General features: G+C 41.0%; 1 protein-coding gene across 9 annotated transcripts in view; it reads left to right on the forward strand.

The window, feature by feature from the left end:
* Positions 1 to 146: 146 nt before the first annotated feature.
* dyrk1b (dual-specificity tyrosine-(Y)-phosphorylation regulated kinase 1B) overlaps positions 147 to 14,784 on the forward strand; it is a 124,613-nt gene continuing 109,975 nt past the window's right edge. For 2 of the 9 annotated variants that reach the window (XM_061821068.1, XM_061821067.1), the window contains exons 1-2: positions 149 to 857; positions 1,309 to 1,402. Coding sequence is in view for 2 of the 9 variants with exons in the window: in XM_061821062.1 (XP_061677046.1) it covers positions 1,352 to 1,402 (51 nt within the window). In the remaining 7 variants the exon portion in view is untranslated. Of the gene's footprint in view, positions 858 to 1,308; positions 1,403 to 14,784 lie in introns of all 9 variants that reach the window. The other 7 variants (XM_061821069.1, XM_061821065.1, XM_061821062.1 and 4 more) reach the window with 6 other exon arrangements.

Below are 14,784 nucleotides of genomic sequence, written 5' to 3' on the forward strand. Positions count from 1 at the left end.
CCGAAGGGCATTCTGACTGCTTTATAAACTTATTTCAAACCCTTCAATTTACATAGATACTTATGCGAACAAGTTGTTACAGAAAAAGTGTAGGACTCTTCCAAGTATCCGCCTTGGATTTATTTTGGCAGCCATTTTGTGGGGAATTTGGTGGAAGGCGCGGGGCCGAGCTTTCCTGGCATCGGGAGTGCGCCCCCAATGCAGCCCAGCTCCTTCGACCGATATTAGCGTCACGGATGGGCTGGACAGCCTTACAGCTAGCGGTAGCCCTGCCTGCCTACCCAAAGTGAAGGGAAGTTTTTCCTCAGTGTTAGTGGTTATCGTTAAGCAGCCCATTGGCTATCCGCCAAAGGATATGCAGTTAGCGGTGCGCGAGTTGTCTTCAACTTGAGTTCCAATGTCAGCGTCTTATTAGCTAGGCTTTTAGCTAATAGCTATCCAGGGTTAGCCCACCTTCACCTAACTCCAATATGCTAACGATGTTGCAGAGCCAAGTGTTTTTTGCTATTGCCCTGGAATTGTTTAATTGTGCATGTCCACTTAAAAGCGGCCAAGAAAATTACATTGACGAATTGACGGCAGCGGTCCGAGGTGTCCGCGGTTAAGGCGGTGGGCTACACTCCTCACCTTAGGCAAGATTAAATGAGTTGCGCTGGTTAACAAGCCTCCATGAAGATCTAAGATTTTGCCAGGAATAGATATCTTCGAGATTTATCGTTGGTATATTCTATCGTGTTTTGGGATTTCTCTGCCGGAAGACGGCCGACTGGGGAGGGGGCTCTGTTCTCGTGGACTGAGAAAAAGAGTGGTTCCGAACATGGCTGCTACGCGGAACTTGGTTCGACACGCCACCTGAGGTAAGCCATCCGCTGTTGTTTTCCTGCATGAAGAATGCACTGCTGTGTTCATAGACTCCTTTGAATATTTAAAATATTCGCTGAGCGGCTTTGGCGATCTGTAGCCGGCCACTTGTCATTTCCGCCACTACTCATCGTATGGGGGATGTTCACTTGAGAATAGCCCACATAATGCTTAGACAATATAATACGTTACCTAGTGGGGCTTAACACTCATTCATGTAACTGCCCGACCAAAGACGCGTAAAATGATTCAATGACTGTCACCCTGACTGCACATCATGCGGTGTCCAATAAGATAAGCTCATTAACGCTACCTTCATGTCGTTATTGGTAAGATTTTCAAATGGCTAACCTTATGGTTAGTGGAAAGCCAGTGGTTAGTCGTAAATCGTCTGATTGATGCGTGTGCGTGTGTGTGTGTGTGTGTGTGTGTGTGTGTCCTGCTAAGTTTCAGTGATGGTGATGTTGCGACCTGCATCAAGTTGTAACGCATGATGCCAGGTGTGAGAAGAGGTTGCCGGCACAACAAATTCGAGGAAGAGGTGTGGAAGTGTTCATTTTATCGGCATTGACTGCTAACATTGGGGTGGGCGGGGGCGTCGGTCATGTGGTTGAAATGACGTAGATTACTGATTGGGTGTTTTGGCGCTTTTTGATGTGTCACGTATCGGCCATACAGCTTGTCTAACCCCCCCCCCCCCCAGATCCGCAGCATTTCATCTGCTATGGCAGCGATTGCTGGTGGCTAGCTTAGTAGCCGCACCAGCTCTCGCTCCCTATCCAGCCCTGGAGTAGAGTCGGGAGATGGTTGCTTCATGGGGGGGAGAAAGGGCTTCTATTGGCCATTTCTGATGGTTATATTAGCACCTAATACTATCTGTTCGTTGACATTCCTTCACACAGTTTCTTGCTCAGCGCAAGATCCTGCAATACATATTCATTTAGGTATTCTCTGCTAACCCAATATCTACTTGCATACATCTTGTCTTGGTGTTGGCCTTTTCATTCATCCTGTTGTATTTTATTGGACTCGTTTTTATCTGGATTGAGGGATTCAGTTGTCACTGATCTACAGGTGCATCTCACTAAACTAGAATACCATCCATGCATCCATTTTCCTTACCACTTATCATCACTGGGTTTGGAGGCAATCCGAGCTGACTACAGAACAGAGGCTGGGTACAATCTGAACTGGTCGCCAACCAATTGTAGGGCACCAACAAACATTCACATTAACCTACCATGCATGTTTTGGGGATGTGGGAAGTGTACTTGGAGAAAACCCATGCAGACACAGTGAGAACATGCAAACTCCACACAGAAGAGGCCGAATTTGAACCTGGTTCCTCAGAACTGTGAGGGTGGTGTGTTTCACCCACCATTAGAATAGTTAAAAAAAAAAAAAAAAAAATCTCAATTTAGTTCAGTTATAGTTCAATTCAAAAAGTAAAACATAGATATGCACTCCACACAATCAGAGTGAGGTATTTAATTTTTAAATATGTCTACTGGTAATTTTGATTTTTTTTTTTTTTTTTTTTTTTTTTTTTTTTAAGCTTGCAGCAAACAAAAACTCAAAATTCACCATCTCTAGAAAATATATGTAACAGACAAGCAAGAAACAATGACAAATTTTTCAATCAGGTAGGAATATGCCTTCAGAAAAAATGTTTCCCTAATATTTAATGAATCTGTCGTGCCATGAAAAAGTATCAGTCCCCTTCTCGAATCCTTATATTTTTGCATGGTTTCCCCGATATAATGTTTACCAGTTGGCCACCATGCCACCATAAAGTAAATATTGATAATCATCCATCCATTTGCTGAGCCGCTTATCCTCACGAGGGTCATGGGAGTGCTGTAGCCTATACCAGATATCTCCGGGCAGGAGGTGGGGTACACCCTGAACTGGTGGCACATAGAAGCATACAACAGTCACACTAATTAAAACTATTTAGAGTCTCAAATTAATGCATGTTTTTGGGATGTGGGAGGAAAACGCAGTGCCCAGAGAAAACCTGCGCAGAAACGGGGAGAACATGCAAACTCCACACAAGCGGGGCCGGAATTTGAACCCCAGTCCTTAGAACTCTGAGGCAAACGCTCTACAGCTTTGCCACCATGCCGCCCTATTGATAATTACATTTATAATAATATAATGTACTGAATATCTGTGTTTTAATAAAATAGGACATTTGCAAATATATTTAGTTTTGGAAGGCAGTTATAAACATTTTTATTTTCTCAAGTTAGGGACCAAACCCGTAAGTGAATCATAGGTTTATGTCAGAGCATTTTCTCCAATTTGAAATAAGGTCCTGACTAAAGGGATGGAAATTTAAAAATGATTCATTAATTGTCAAAAGCTTTTTAACTCATTTAATGCCAAACATTTTTCTCATATTGGGAGAGCTGGTTGCCAGCCATTTTTGAGCATTTTAATTTATTTTTGAAAGCCTCTAAAAAATTGAGATCTGGAGCTATCGAAACATGAAACCTACCAAAATAAATATTTAACCCTCTTCTTTGATCACTACAAAGTATATTTCTACCTTTTACCATTCTTTCGTAAACATCTGTTGAACATTGGTAAGTTTCTTAAAACTGCTGGTTTCCAAGGAAACCTGAGAAAAAGCTTTCTGTGAAACGATGCATTTCAAGCATAATATTCACTTTGATGCTTTTTTTTTTTGCTTCTGTGATACCTCAAATATCTAAACAATGCTTTCCTACTATGTAACACCATAAAAAAACACAAAGTGTACTTTGTTTGTAAAACATCAGTTTATAGCAGGAATTACACTGCAACAATTCAAGAACTTTGGTTGAACTGTGTGTATATCAGTGTTCAAGAGCCCCACTTGATGCAGCTGCTTGATGCACCTTCTGTTAAATGATTTTTAAAAAAGCATGAAAAGAAACAGGGTTGCAGTGTGAAATGGAGAATTTTTTTTCCACCTTTTTTGCTAACAGGTTGTGGAATGCTGTGAGATGCACCATCTGCAATTTATAGAATTATGATCAATAACCACGGAATATTTATGTTGCTATTATAATTAGGAAAGGATATATATACGTATCCATCCATCCATTTTCTTAGCCGCTTTTCCTCACAGGGGTCGCGGGAGTGCTGGAGCCTACTCCAGCTGTCAATGGGCAGGAAGCGGGGTACACTGTGAACTGGTTGCCAGCCAATCGCAGGGCACATAGAGACAGACAACAGTTGCACTCACAATCTCACCTAGGGGCAGTTTAGAGTCTCCAATTAATGCAGGTTTTGGGCATGTGGGAGGAAACTGGGGTGCCTGGAGAAAACCCACGCAGCCATGGAGAGAACACGCAAACCCGCGGGCCTAAATTTGAACCCCATTCCTCAGAACTCCTGAGGCCAATGCTCTACAGCGGCACACCGTATTGATCAAATTAATCATGATTATTTTGACTATAATTGTTCAGTGTTAAATAAGCTAGCCATAGGTTATTACATTTTAGGCGTTCAAATAACAGTTTCTCAAAGCAACTGTTGATGCTAACTGTTAGCTAGTTAATTGCATTATCTGTTTATTTTTTTGTCATTTGATAACATTAAGATACCTGACATTCCAAAGACAAAGTTGTGGTTGTTTTACAAACACATGTAATTCCTCTTCTTTCATGCTTAGTTTGACCATGGTGGATGGTTAGCATATCTGCCTCACAGTTCTGAGGACCCACGTTCAAATCTGAACTTGCCTCTCTGGGGTTTGCATGTTCTCCCTATACCTCCATGGATTTTCTTTGAGTTGTCCGTTTTCCTACCATATTCCAAAAACATGCGTGGTAGGTTAATTAAACATTCTAAAATGCTCGTTGTTGTGGATGTGAGTGTGATTGGTTGTCTGTTTGTATGCCCTGCGATTGGCTGGTGACCAATTCAGGGTCTATGTACTCTGCTAATTGCCCAGAGTCACCTTGGATAAGATCCAGCACGTCCGCTCCCCTAGTGAAGATAAGCGGTTTGGAAAATGGATGGGTGGATAGTTTGACCATTAATCTAAACTGGATGTGGCATTCAACGGCTTAAAAACCATGTTTTGATTTGCTTTTATGAAATGCTCACCTTTTTGAAACCCCAGTTTTTTTTCAGGAAATACTCAGCTTTTTTTTTTTTTTTAAAGTGGTGTTTATTATGAAGTGAGTTGAAATCATTTTACTTACACTAAAAAGTGTTCATATCGCCAGTGTATGCCCCAAAGTCAAAGCAGAAATTCAGCTGTATGCGTTCATATCTCAAGGCAGGATTCTGTGCTAACTTTTGCACTAGTAGCGCTAGTGTCACCGACTGTTTCAGTTTGTTGCACTAGAACAAGATTTGGTTGTACCCTTTTTTGAGGCGGTCCAGTATGACCATGGCATACCATTTTCGCATGAAGATTTAGTGACTCAAGATAAGATTTGCTATTTTTTTTACTGTGAACAAGAACATTGTCTGCAACAATCAGCAGACAAAAGAGGTCATAAAAAAAAAACTCAATTTGATTTGATCATTTGTTTGACTGAGAGGGGGTCCAGCCGTTTCCAATAATGAAGGGCTTCTATCACTTTCTCCCTGAGGGTAAACCACATAATATTGAGGTTCACCACAACCATATGATTGCCATATTCCACCAGGGCTCACGACTGTGATCAAAATGATCTCAGATGCAATTTTTTTTCTCCAGTGTGTACATGTAAAAATATAATCTAGTCGCACTTGCATGAGCAAGTGCATGTTTGAATGCTCCTTTAACACAGTCTAACTATTTCTGACTTTGGTTGAAGTTGCCATCTTTTGCACTGCTTTTGTCAATCTCCTCGACCTCCATGCTTTACTTTCTGAAGATAGAGCACCTTTTCGTTTTTAGAAACAGCAAACAAGCATGCTTTCACCAAGTCAAGAGCCCACTCAGATTCATAATGACAATACATTGATCCATCCTCTCCGCTTTTTTAATAACTCCATCTTCTTGGATTTGATTTGAACAGCACCTATTGGCACTGTACTTGCTTTTAAAGTGCTGAATAAATAAACTAGTATTGGATTGGAAGCCTGACATGGAATTCATGCTTCAGCTATCAGCTTCTCATGTAAATCCATCCATCCATCCATTTTCTGAGCTGCTTCTCCTCATGAGGGTCATAATAGTGCTGAAGCCAATCCCAGCTGCCGTTGGAGAGGAGCCATGGTGCACCCTAAGATGGTTGCCAGCCAATTGCAGGGCACATAGCGACGTACAACACCCGCACTCACAATCACACTTAGGGGTAACTTTCTCCAATTAATACGTTTTTAAGATTTAGGAGGAAACTGGAGTGCCCCCCCCCCAAAAAAAAAAAACAAAAAACAAAAAAAACAACAACACACAGGCACGGGGAGGAGATGCAAACTCCACACAGGCCAGGCTGGGATTTGAACCCCAATCCTCAGAACTATGAATTCAATGCTTTAACCAGTTGCAACACCGTGCCACCTCTGTGAAACAGTAATTTTAATAAATAAACGGACCTGTAATCCAATTATTTTTCATTGTAAGAAACGTTCAGAAAATGGATGGGTGGATGTGATGGAGTACAGTCAAGTGTAGAATCTCTGTCTAAATCCCCAGTCACAATTTGCAGTGATGGTAAAGAATGACGAGCGAATCAACAATTAAATTGTTACTCCATGTACCGTTCCGAAATAATGACGTCATTGTCTAACAATAAAAAATCCAATTTATTTATTTTTAAAACTATATCCCCCTGGTTAAGTCCCGATAGTTCTTCCTTTTTGTTTCACAATGGCTGACTTTAAGTAGCATTCCTTGTTTCATTGTGCCTGTGGTCTGTTATACAGCGGTCTTGGTGATGTGAAACAAATCCTAGGGGTGCCCTGTATAAACTGTATAGTTGGTAGAATGTCGGTTACCCAACCAATCACAATAAAGCTTATTGATGATGTAATCTTATGTATGTCAGTTAAAACAATGCCTTGTGCACATTTGGTCATGGAGTTCCCAGGCAGCAGCATTGAGGGGGGAAAAAAAAGCAGTAAATCAAATTACCAGCTCGTAGCTGGTAAAAAAAAAAAAAAAAAAAAAAAAAGACCAGGGCCTCCATGTACATTACGCTCCGCTTTACCAGCTGCTCAGAAAAAAAAATATGGGAATGCTTGCTTGTGCTGTACAAGCCAGCACTCTACGAGTTCTAGTTAGAACCTCTTGGTGTTAAGCTACGCCACTGCTGCGACTTTGTGCAACTGTGCACCTTTAAAGGGAGAGCACCAGCAAAACAGTGGGGAATAAGTAAAACTTTAGAGAAAAAAAGGCATCCGTAGATCATCTGTAGAAAAGTCTGGTAGTTTGTACTCGTGGTCGGTAACAACCAATGTTTACGAAAGTATTGTTATCACTAAAGGAGGACAAGAAGTAATTAACATAACAGAAAGACACATCATCACCTAGTTTTCACGGTGACTAATCACAGTACTATATGCAAGTTCATTGCCAGCTAATGGCAAAAAGAGAGATGCAGCATAGCTTTTTCAATACATACATCCGCAACTCTTGGTGTTGTGTAAGGTTTTATTGGGAAAGGTTTGTAAATGTAAAACAATAAATTTCTCATGAATTACATTTAAATGTAGCTTGCTTTTATCCGTCCTTCAATCCTTTTTTTCCTCACAAGGGTCATCTGTGTTGTCACAATGTCGGATGACTTTGAGCGAGAGGCGGGCTACACACTTAACTGGTCGCCAGCCAATCGCAGGGAACGTATGGACAACTATTCGCACTGTGAAAAAGTTGGAAGTAAACGCATTCGACTTCAGTAGGCTTCACTTGTTAAGCTCAATTGCTGCTATTTTTCAACCATTTGGCGGGCTTCAGATTTCTTTGGTATAAAATAAAAGCTCTTTGGAGCAATATCAAATCTGTTTGAACAGCTAATCATGCATCACAGCACTGCAATTATTATCCATCCAACTATTTTCTGTGCCGCTTATCCTCAAGGGTTGTGGGAGTGCTGGAGCCAATCCCAGCTGTCTTTGGGTAGGAGGCAGGGTGCACCCTGCACTGGTAGCCAGCCAATTGCCAAAAAACAAACAACTATTCACACTCACATTCATGCCTATCAGGACAATTTATAGTCTTAATTTACTTAGCATGCAAGTTTTTGGGATAACGAAAATAGCAACCCATTCATAAATGGTTCCACGATCATTTTTACACTGAAGCTTATTTCAAGTCACTGATGGTGTAGTGGTATACATGCCTGCCTTTGGTGCGGACAGTGTGGGATTGATTCCGGTTCAGTGATGGTGTCGATCTCTGGCCTGCAACTGACTGGTGACCAGTTCAGGGTGTAGTCTGCCTTTTGCCTGAAGCTGGCTGGAATAGGCTCCAGCTTTCCTGCGTACCTTGTGAGGATAAGCGGCTTGGATAATGACATGAAAAGCTTATTTCACGATATAGGCTATCGTGAAGGATTCAATTTACCCTGACATAAAAATTTTGAGTCATATCCCCCAGCCCTAATACATGCTGCCTGACAACATCTGCTTCTACTAAACCCGGATATTTTTTGTAGCTGCTAGTTTGCGGGAGGTCTTATCAATTATCTACCACAATGCGTTGAGTGAATGTCGCGCAACTTTATCCAATTTATCAGCCACCATCGCAGTTTGCTGTGAACACCTCATGGTTGTTAGATGCCTCATTCCGTGGAGACGATGGTCTGTGGGCACTGACCTTTCACTTGTTACTGAGTTGCTACAATGACCCTGAAACACATGTAGATCAGATGCTGTTGTATTGCCTCTCTTGCAAACAAAGAATGTGGCTTTACCTGATATAAGGCAGCGTTTTGCGTGCTACAAAGAAGCACCGTGAAAAACATCAATCCTGGGCACTCAGAAACAAACTAAATAGGGTTCCATGTAAATTTGTTTATAGATTTGTTTGTTGATGTCAGTTTAAGTCATATAAAAAAAATGCTGGATTGCAGTGATTCCCTCAAAGGTTTGTGCAACAAAATAGGTTAAGGGTTCCATAATTTTTGTCCTCTTTCATGAGTTGTTTTTTTTTTTTTAAATAATTGTATTGAACCACAATTTAAAAGTAATGTCTGATTTTCACATGTTAATTTTCCTAAAATTATTATTTGACAGGTACAAGTTATTTTTGTGACCACTGTGGGTTTGTCTGTCATTAACGGGGGTACTCATGTGTACAAATGGAATGATAAATAGAGAGAAATAAATTCTTTATTTTATATTATTCGATTTAACCTTGTTTTTTGGACTCTGCTCTAATACACCCCCCCCCCCCCAAAAAAAAAATGATCCATTCTCCAGAGAAGTAAACAGAAGGGATGCCTTAATGCTCCCAACATTAAACACCATTATTTAGCTAACCAATTAAAATACCTCACAAATCAGTTTCACCACAATGAGGAGTGGAATTCTTGGTGAGAATTGCAAGAAATAGACTGCAACAACATCAAACTCCCAAAACCCCCATTTATTTCCACTACTCTCAAACGCCATAAAGTCTTCAAGAACCCAGTAATGGCATCCACCTTAACAGCTTGGCAGCAAAGTTTAGAATCTACAGGATAACAATTAGGTCCCAGTTTGGTCTCTCCAATCTGGCATAATTCAGATCGGAATAAATAACGTAGCCCTTCATTTTAGTCCATGGAAACAACATGGAATTGTCCACCTACAGCAACTTTTTAACAATGTTTTTAGGAGGGGAGATGAACTGTTCTAAGAATTCCAAATAACAGGCGGAAATTTTCTTCAATATAACAAATTAAAAGCAGCAATAAAAAAAGAATACCAACGTTCCAGTGTACCCTCGATTTGCCAGTTTGTCAAGCAAATAATGAAGCTTCTCCCGCAAAGTAAGAGTAATCTCTTAAAGGTTTACAAATTTATTTTTGTACTAAATCAATCTATTATGAATCACCAAATGGAAGAAGACCACTCCATGTCTGTTGACATGTTAACAATACATTTAGAATAACAAAAAATACAAATCTACAGTTTATACAACATAGAGTGCTCCTTGGACCAAACTTTACTCTATGGATAGAATGGCCTTTTCTCTATCTAAGGCCATACATAAGCATATTTAGGTTGCCGGTAACCTGACCAACCGTAAATATTCAAAAGCAAATAAAATTGCCGGTCGCCCCCCTTTTTTTTTTTTTTTTTTTTTTTTTTTTTTAATAAACACGAAGGGGACGTAAGTCTGGACAAGGGAAGTAACTCTCTGTGTGTGTGTGTGTGTGTGTGTGTGTGTGTGTGTGTGTGTGTGTGTGTGTGTGTGTGTGTGTCTGTGTCTGTGTCTGTGTGTGTGTGTGTGTGTGTGTGTCAACAATAACGACGCGAGACAGCATTGAATGTTTAGTAGTGCTTGTATTCAGACACTGCTCCGCACATAACAACAGCGCACTTCCGCATACGCTGGTGGAACAACCCATTGAGCAGGGTGTGGGCACTACCATTCCTAACAGTAACCTGGGTTCTGTCTTAAATATTAACCAATCAGGAAGTGATTTTGTCGCCGCCTGCCAAATGCTATCATGGCGGACATCGTGCTGTTTGCTTTCTCACTTATTTTAAACGATGAATACATCGTAAGTAATAAGCTGAGAAAGGTGAACCCTCCTTTAACATTCCAGGATGCATTCAAGAAAATTGCCCTGGAAGAATTTGGAGATGACATGCTGTCTGAGATAAAAGCTCTGTGGCTGGGGCAAACGCACGGTGACATCCAATGCAATGAAAAATGTACAGGTGTGGTCAGTCATGCCCGCAGATATAAAGTTACGGGTGTGGTCCACCAGCCATGCCCGCAGATATAAAGTTGTGGGTGTGTGTTCTGTTTGTAATTATAAGTGTACCCCTTTAAGAGTTGAGGGTGGCGATGTCAGGTAAACTAGGAAGTACAAGTAGGCTGAGCAGCAGCTCGTTGTTAAAGACTGTGTGCTTCTGTGTTTAAAAAAAAATAAAAGACGTCAGCCTGTGGTTCACTGCACTGCATCGGTTTTCATTTGCGCTTAGTGTGCAACAAGTGGCAGGCAATTGCGCAGTGGCGCAGCTTAGAGGGAACATTGGTCAAGACACAAAATAAGCGACGTCTTTCAATATCTATGTATTTCTACTCGTAACAAATTCTAAGCGCGTGATTTTTCGTGCTCGACTATGCAGATTTGTGAATTTGAAGGCGCACGTTAAATCACAGTGACTGCAAAGCAAATGTTCTCATGATTTCGAGATATTATTACAGTTCGATCCGGTTCCTGGGGTATGGATTTTTCATTTGAGGAAAAATGCCACTCCTGAACGGCCAAAAATGGATGCATTTGTCACTATGATGGCAGCTGCCAAAGAAAAGTCAGGTCCTTTCCTTCCCGTAAAAAAAAAAAAAAATGTTGATCTGGGACACCACCGTCTTTTTAACGAAGTCCTGGAACAGGTCGACTGAGCCAGCGCCTCATTCCCAAGTTCAGTATCCAAAGAAGAAGCTATGTATGTTGTCCAGGTATGCACATCAGTGATTTTAAATCATTATTGGGAAGTTGAAAATCTGAAGAAATAAATATTTATATAATTTATAGCTAAAACGTAAGCTACATCAACCCACTGAATATATTTATTGGTAGTATATGGGCCAAAATATTTGGAGAATATCATGGAATGGACCTTTATAAAAAAAAAAAAAATGAAAAATTCACTTTTAATACTGGAAACCAAAATATTTTTATGGATGGCCTTATATATGCATGCAGTGCATCAAAAATACCCCAGACACCCATTTTCATACTAAATGGGAATCTAGACCAATTCATTGCATTTAGTCGTCGGTTACACAAAAACTATACATATTTTGATTTTGTTTAATTACACTTAACCGACTGCTTCTCAATTATTTTCTGTTATGCCCCCCTAGCAAGAAGAAAAGAATTGCCCCTACACTCTCCGCCGCGACTATAAATAATTATAATTTGTCTATAAAATTGTCATAAGTACAGCTCTGCTTAACATCGTTATTAACATTAAAGAAAACAAAAAATAAATTAGAAAGAAATATAGTTAAACTTACAACAAAGAATAACTTTAATAACATCGTTCTTTAGTCTGAAACTGGAAAAAAATTTAAACACATCAATTTGCCTCAAAATTAAAAAAAATCTGTTTCAACTATTAACGTTTTTGACCGACACTATTGTACCAGTTGATAGTGAAAAATAAAATTAACTTCAAATTCAGTTCAGCAACATTACCTCAGGAGCACATTATATAAAACACATTAACTTACAAAAGAAATAGAATAAAGAATGAATAGAATAAATCTGCTGTAGTGTGGGTTTTTTTGCATTGAGCAATTTGGTACGGTATCTTATATGATGCTAACAATGCACAGTGGTTTACTGAAGTAGCTTTCACAAAGTGGGATGATTGTTGGCAATATTTGGCATGTTTTCTATGAAAAAAATCCAGTGGTTTATCAGCATGACTTGGGTGTGATGTCTTTAAAGTTCTACTGACACGTAAAGCATGATTTTTAGTTTTTTTAATGAAAAAAAAAGGCAGCTGGAATAGACCCATCCGTTGTTTCTCCGCATGTCATGATGTATTCATATATGGATTTTTGTATCTCCCACCATGAAAATCCTCTTGAGGCATTCGTTTTGGAGAAGAAGCAGGAAGTGACGTTTTTTTTCTAGAAGCCCACACTAACGGATTTGTGAGTTAATGCAAGTTTTACCGGCGGGACAGTAGCTGTTTTTTCCTGCATATTAGCCAAAATGCCGTCTCGTTGTATTGCTGGATATTGCTCGAACACTCAGGAGGAAGGATTCACACTTCACAAGTTTCCAAAAGACCCAGTTCGTCATGAAAAATGGATTGCACAGGTGCAAAGGACGAGAGCCTTGGGGTTTCCAAATGACAGGTAGGTGTGTTATAGAGAAAAAAAGTATAGTTTGAGGGGGGGGCACACACGTAATCCTTCTTTCAGTGGTTGCTCGCGGCCGGCCACGCGTTATTGTCGCTTGTGGTAGGCTGGAGCGTTGTAGCGTTTAAAGTGCCACTGGCAGCCAAATATACATTTTAAAATGGATATTGTTATTAAAAGTACATATAATATTAATCAGTTCAATGTCTATACGAGGGAAAAAAATGAGCGGAGAGCGTGTCATTATTGCGTAAGTTTCTGAAGTCTCACTTGGCATCCCATTTGCGACCATATTGCCTGCAACGTCATTTGCAGGTGTCACACTGGGATGGTCGATGCAGCCCTATGGGGGCACAAACCAGTGCAATCTGTAGGCCGGTCCCAAGCCCGGATAAATGCAGAGGGTTGCGTCAGGAAGGGCATCCGGCGTAAAAACTGTGCCAAACAAATATGAGCGTTCATCTAAAGAATCCCATACCGGATCGGTCGTGGCCCGGGTTAACAACGCCCGCCCCCGGCACTGCTAACCTGCAGGGCGTCGGTGGAAATTCAGCTACTGTGGGTCGAAGACAAAGAAGAGGAGGAAACCGGATCCAGCATCAGAAGAAAAAGAGGAATGCACAGAGCCTACAACTGAGTGTAGGGACTTTGAATGTTGGGACTATGACAGGAAAAGCACAGGAGTTGGTTGACATGATGATTAGGAGAAAGGTTGATATTCTGTGCATCCAAGAGAGCAGGTGGAAAGGTAGTAAGGCTAGAAGTTTGGGAGCAGGGTTTAATTATTCTACCACGGAGTAGATGGGAAGAGAAATGGAGTAGGGGTTATTTTAAAGGAAGAGCTGGCTAAGAATGTCTTGGAGGTGAAAAGAGTATCAGATCGAGTGTTATGTACAATGTGGTTAGCGGCTACGCACCACAGGTAGGATGTGACCTAGAGTTGAAAGAGAAATTCTGGAAGGAACTAGATGAAGTAGTTCTGAGCATCCCAGACAGCGAGAGAGTTGTGATTGGTGCAGATTGTAATGGACATATTGGTAAAGGAAACAGGGGCGATGAAGAAGTGATGGGTAAGTACGGCATCCAGGAAAGGAACTTTGAAGGGCAGATGGTGGTGGACTTTGCAAAAAGGATGGAGATGGCTGTAGTGAACACTTATTTCCAGAAGAGGTAGGAACATATCGTGACCTACAAGAGCGGAGGTAGAACCACGCAGGTAGATTATATTTTGTGCAGACGATGTAATCTGAAGGAGGTTACTGACTGTAAAGTAGTGGTAGGGGAGAGTGTAGCTCGACAGCATAGGATGGTAGTATGTAGGATGATTCTGGTGGTGGGTAGGAAGATTAAGAAGACAAAGTTAGAGCAGAGAACCATGTGGTGGAAGCTGAGAAAGGAAGAATGTTGTGCGGCCTTCCGAAAAGAGGTGAGACAGGCTCTCGATGGACAACCGAAGCTCCCGGAAGACTGGACGACAACAGCCAAGGTGATCAGAGAGACAGGCAGGAGAGTACTTGGTGTGTCATCTGGTAGGAAAGGAGCGAAGAAGAAGTGGGATACTGAGAGGACTGAGGAGAGGCGAAAGGAGTACATCGAGATGCGACGTAGGGCAAAGGTAGAGGTGGCAAAGGCTAAACAAGAGGCATATGAAGACATGTACACCAGGTTGGACACGAAAGAAGGAGAAAAGGATCTCTACAGGTTGGCCAGACAGAGGGATAGAGATGGGAAGGATGTGCAGCAGGTCAGGGTGATTAAGGATAGAGATGGAAATGTGTTGACTGGTGCCGGTAGTGTACTAAATAGATGGAAAGAATACTTTGAGAAGTTGATGAATGAAGAAAATGAGAGAGAAGGAAGAGTTGAAGAGGCAAGAGTGAAGGACCAGGAAGTGGAAATGATTACTAAGGGGGAAGTCAGAAAGGCATTACAAAGGATGAAAAATGGGAAGGCAGTTGGTC

This window comes from Syngnathoides biaculeatus, chromosome 5 (assembly GCF_019802595.1).
Source record: "Syngnathoides biaculeatus isolate LvHL_M chromosome 5, ASM1980259v1, whole genome shotgun sequence".
NCBI classification, from domain to species: Eukaryota; Metazoa; Chordata; class Actinopteri; order Syngnathiformes; family Syngnathidae; genus Syngnathoides; species Syngnathoides biaculeatus.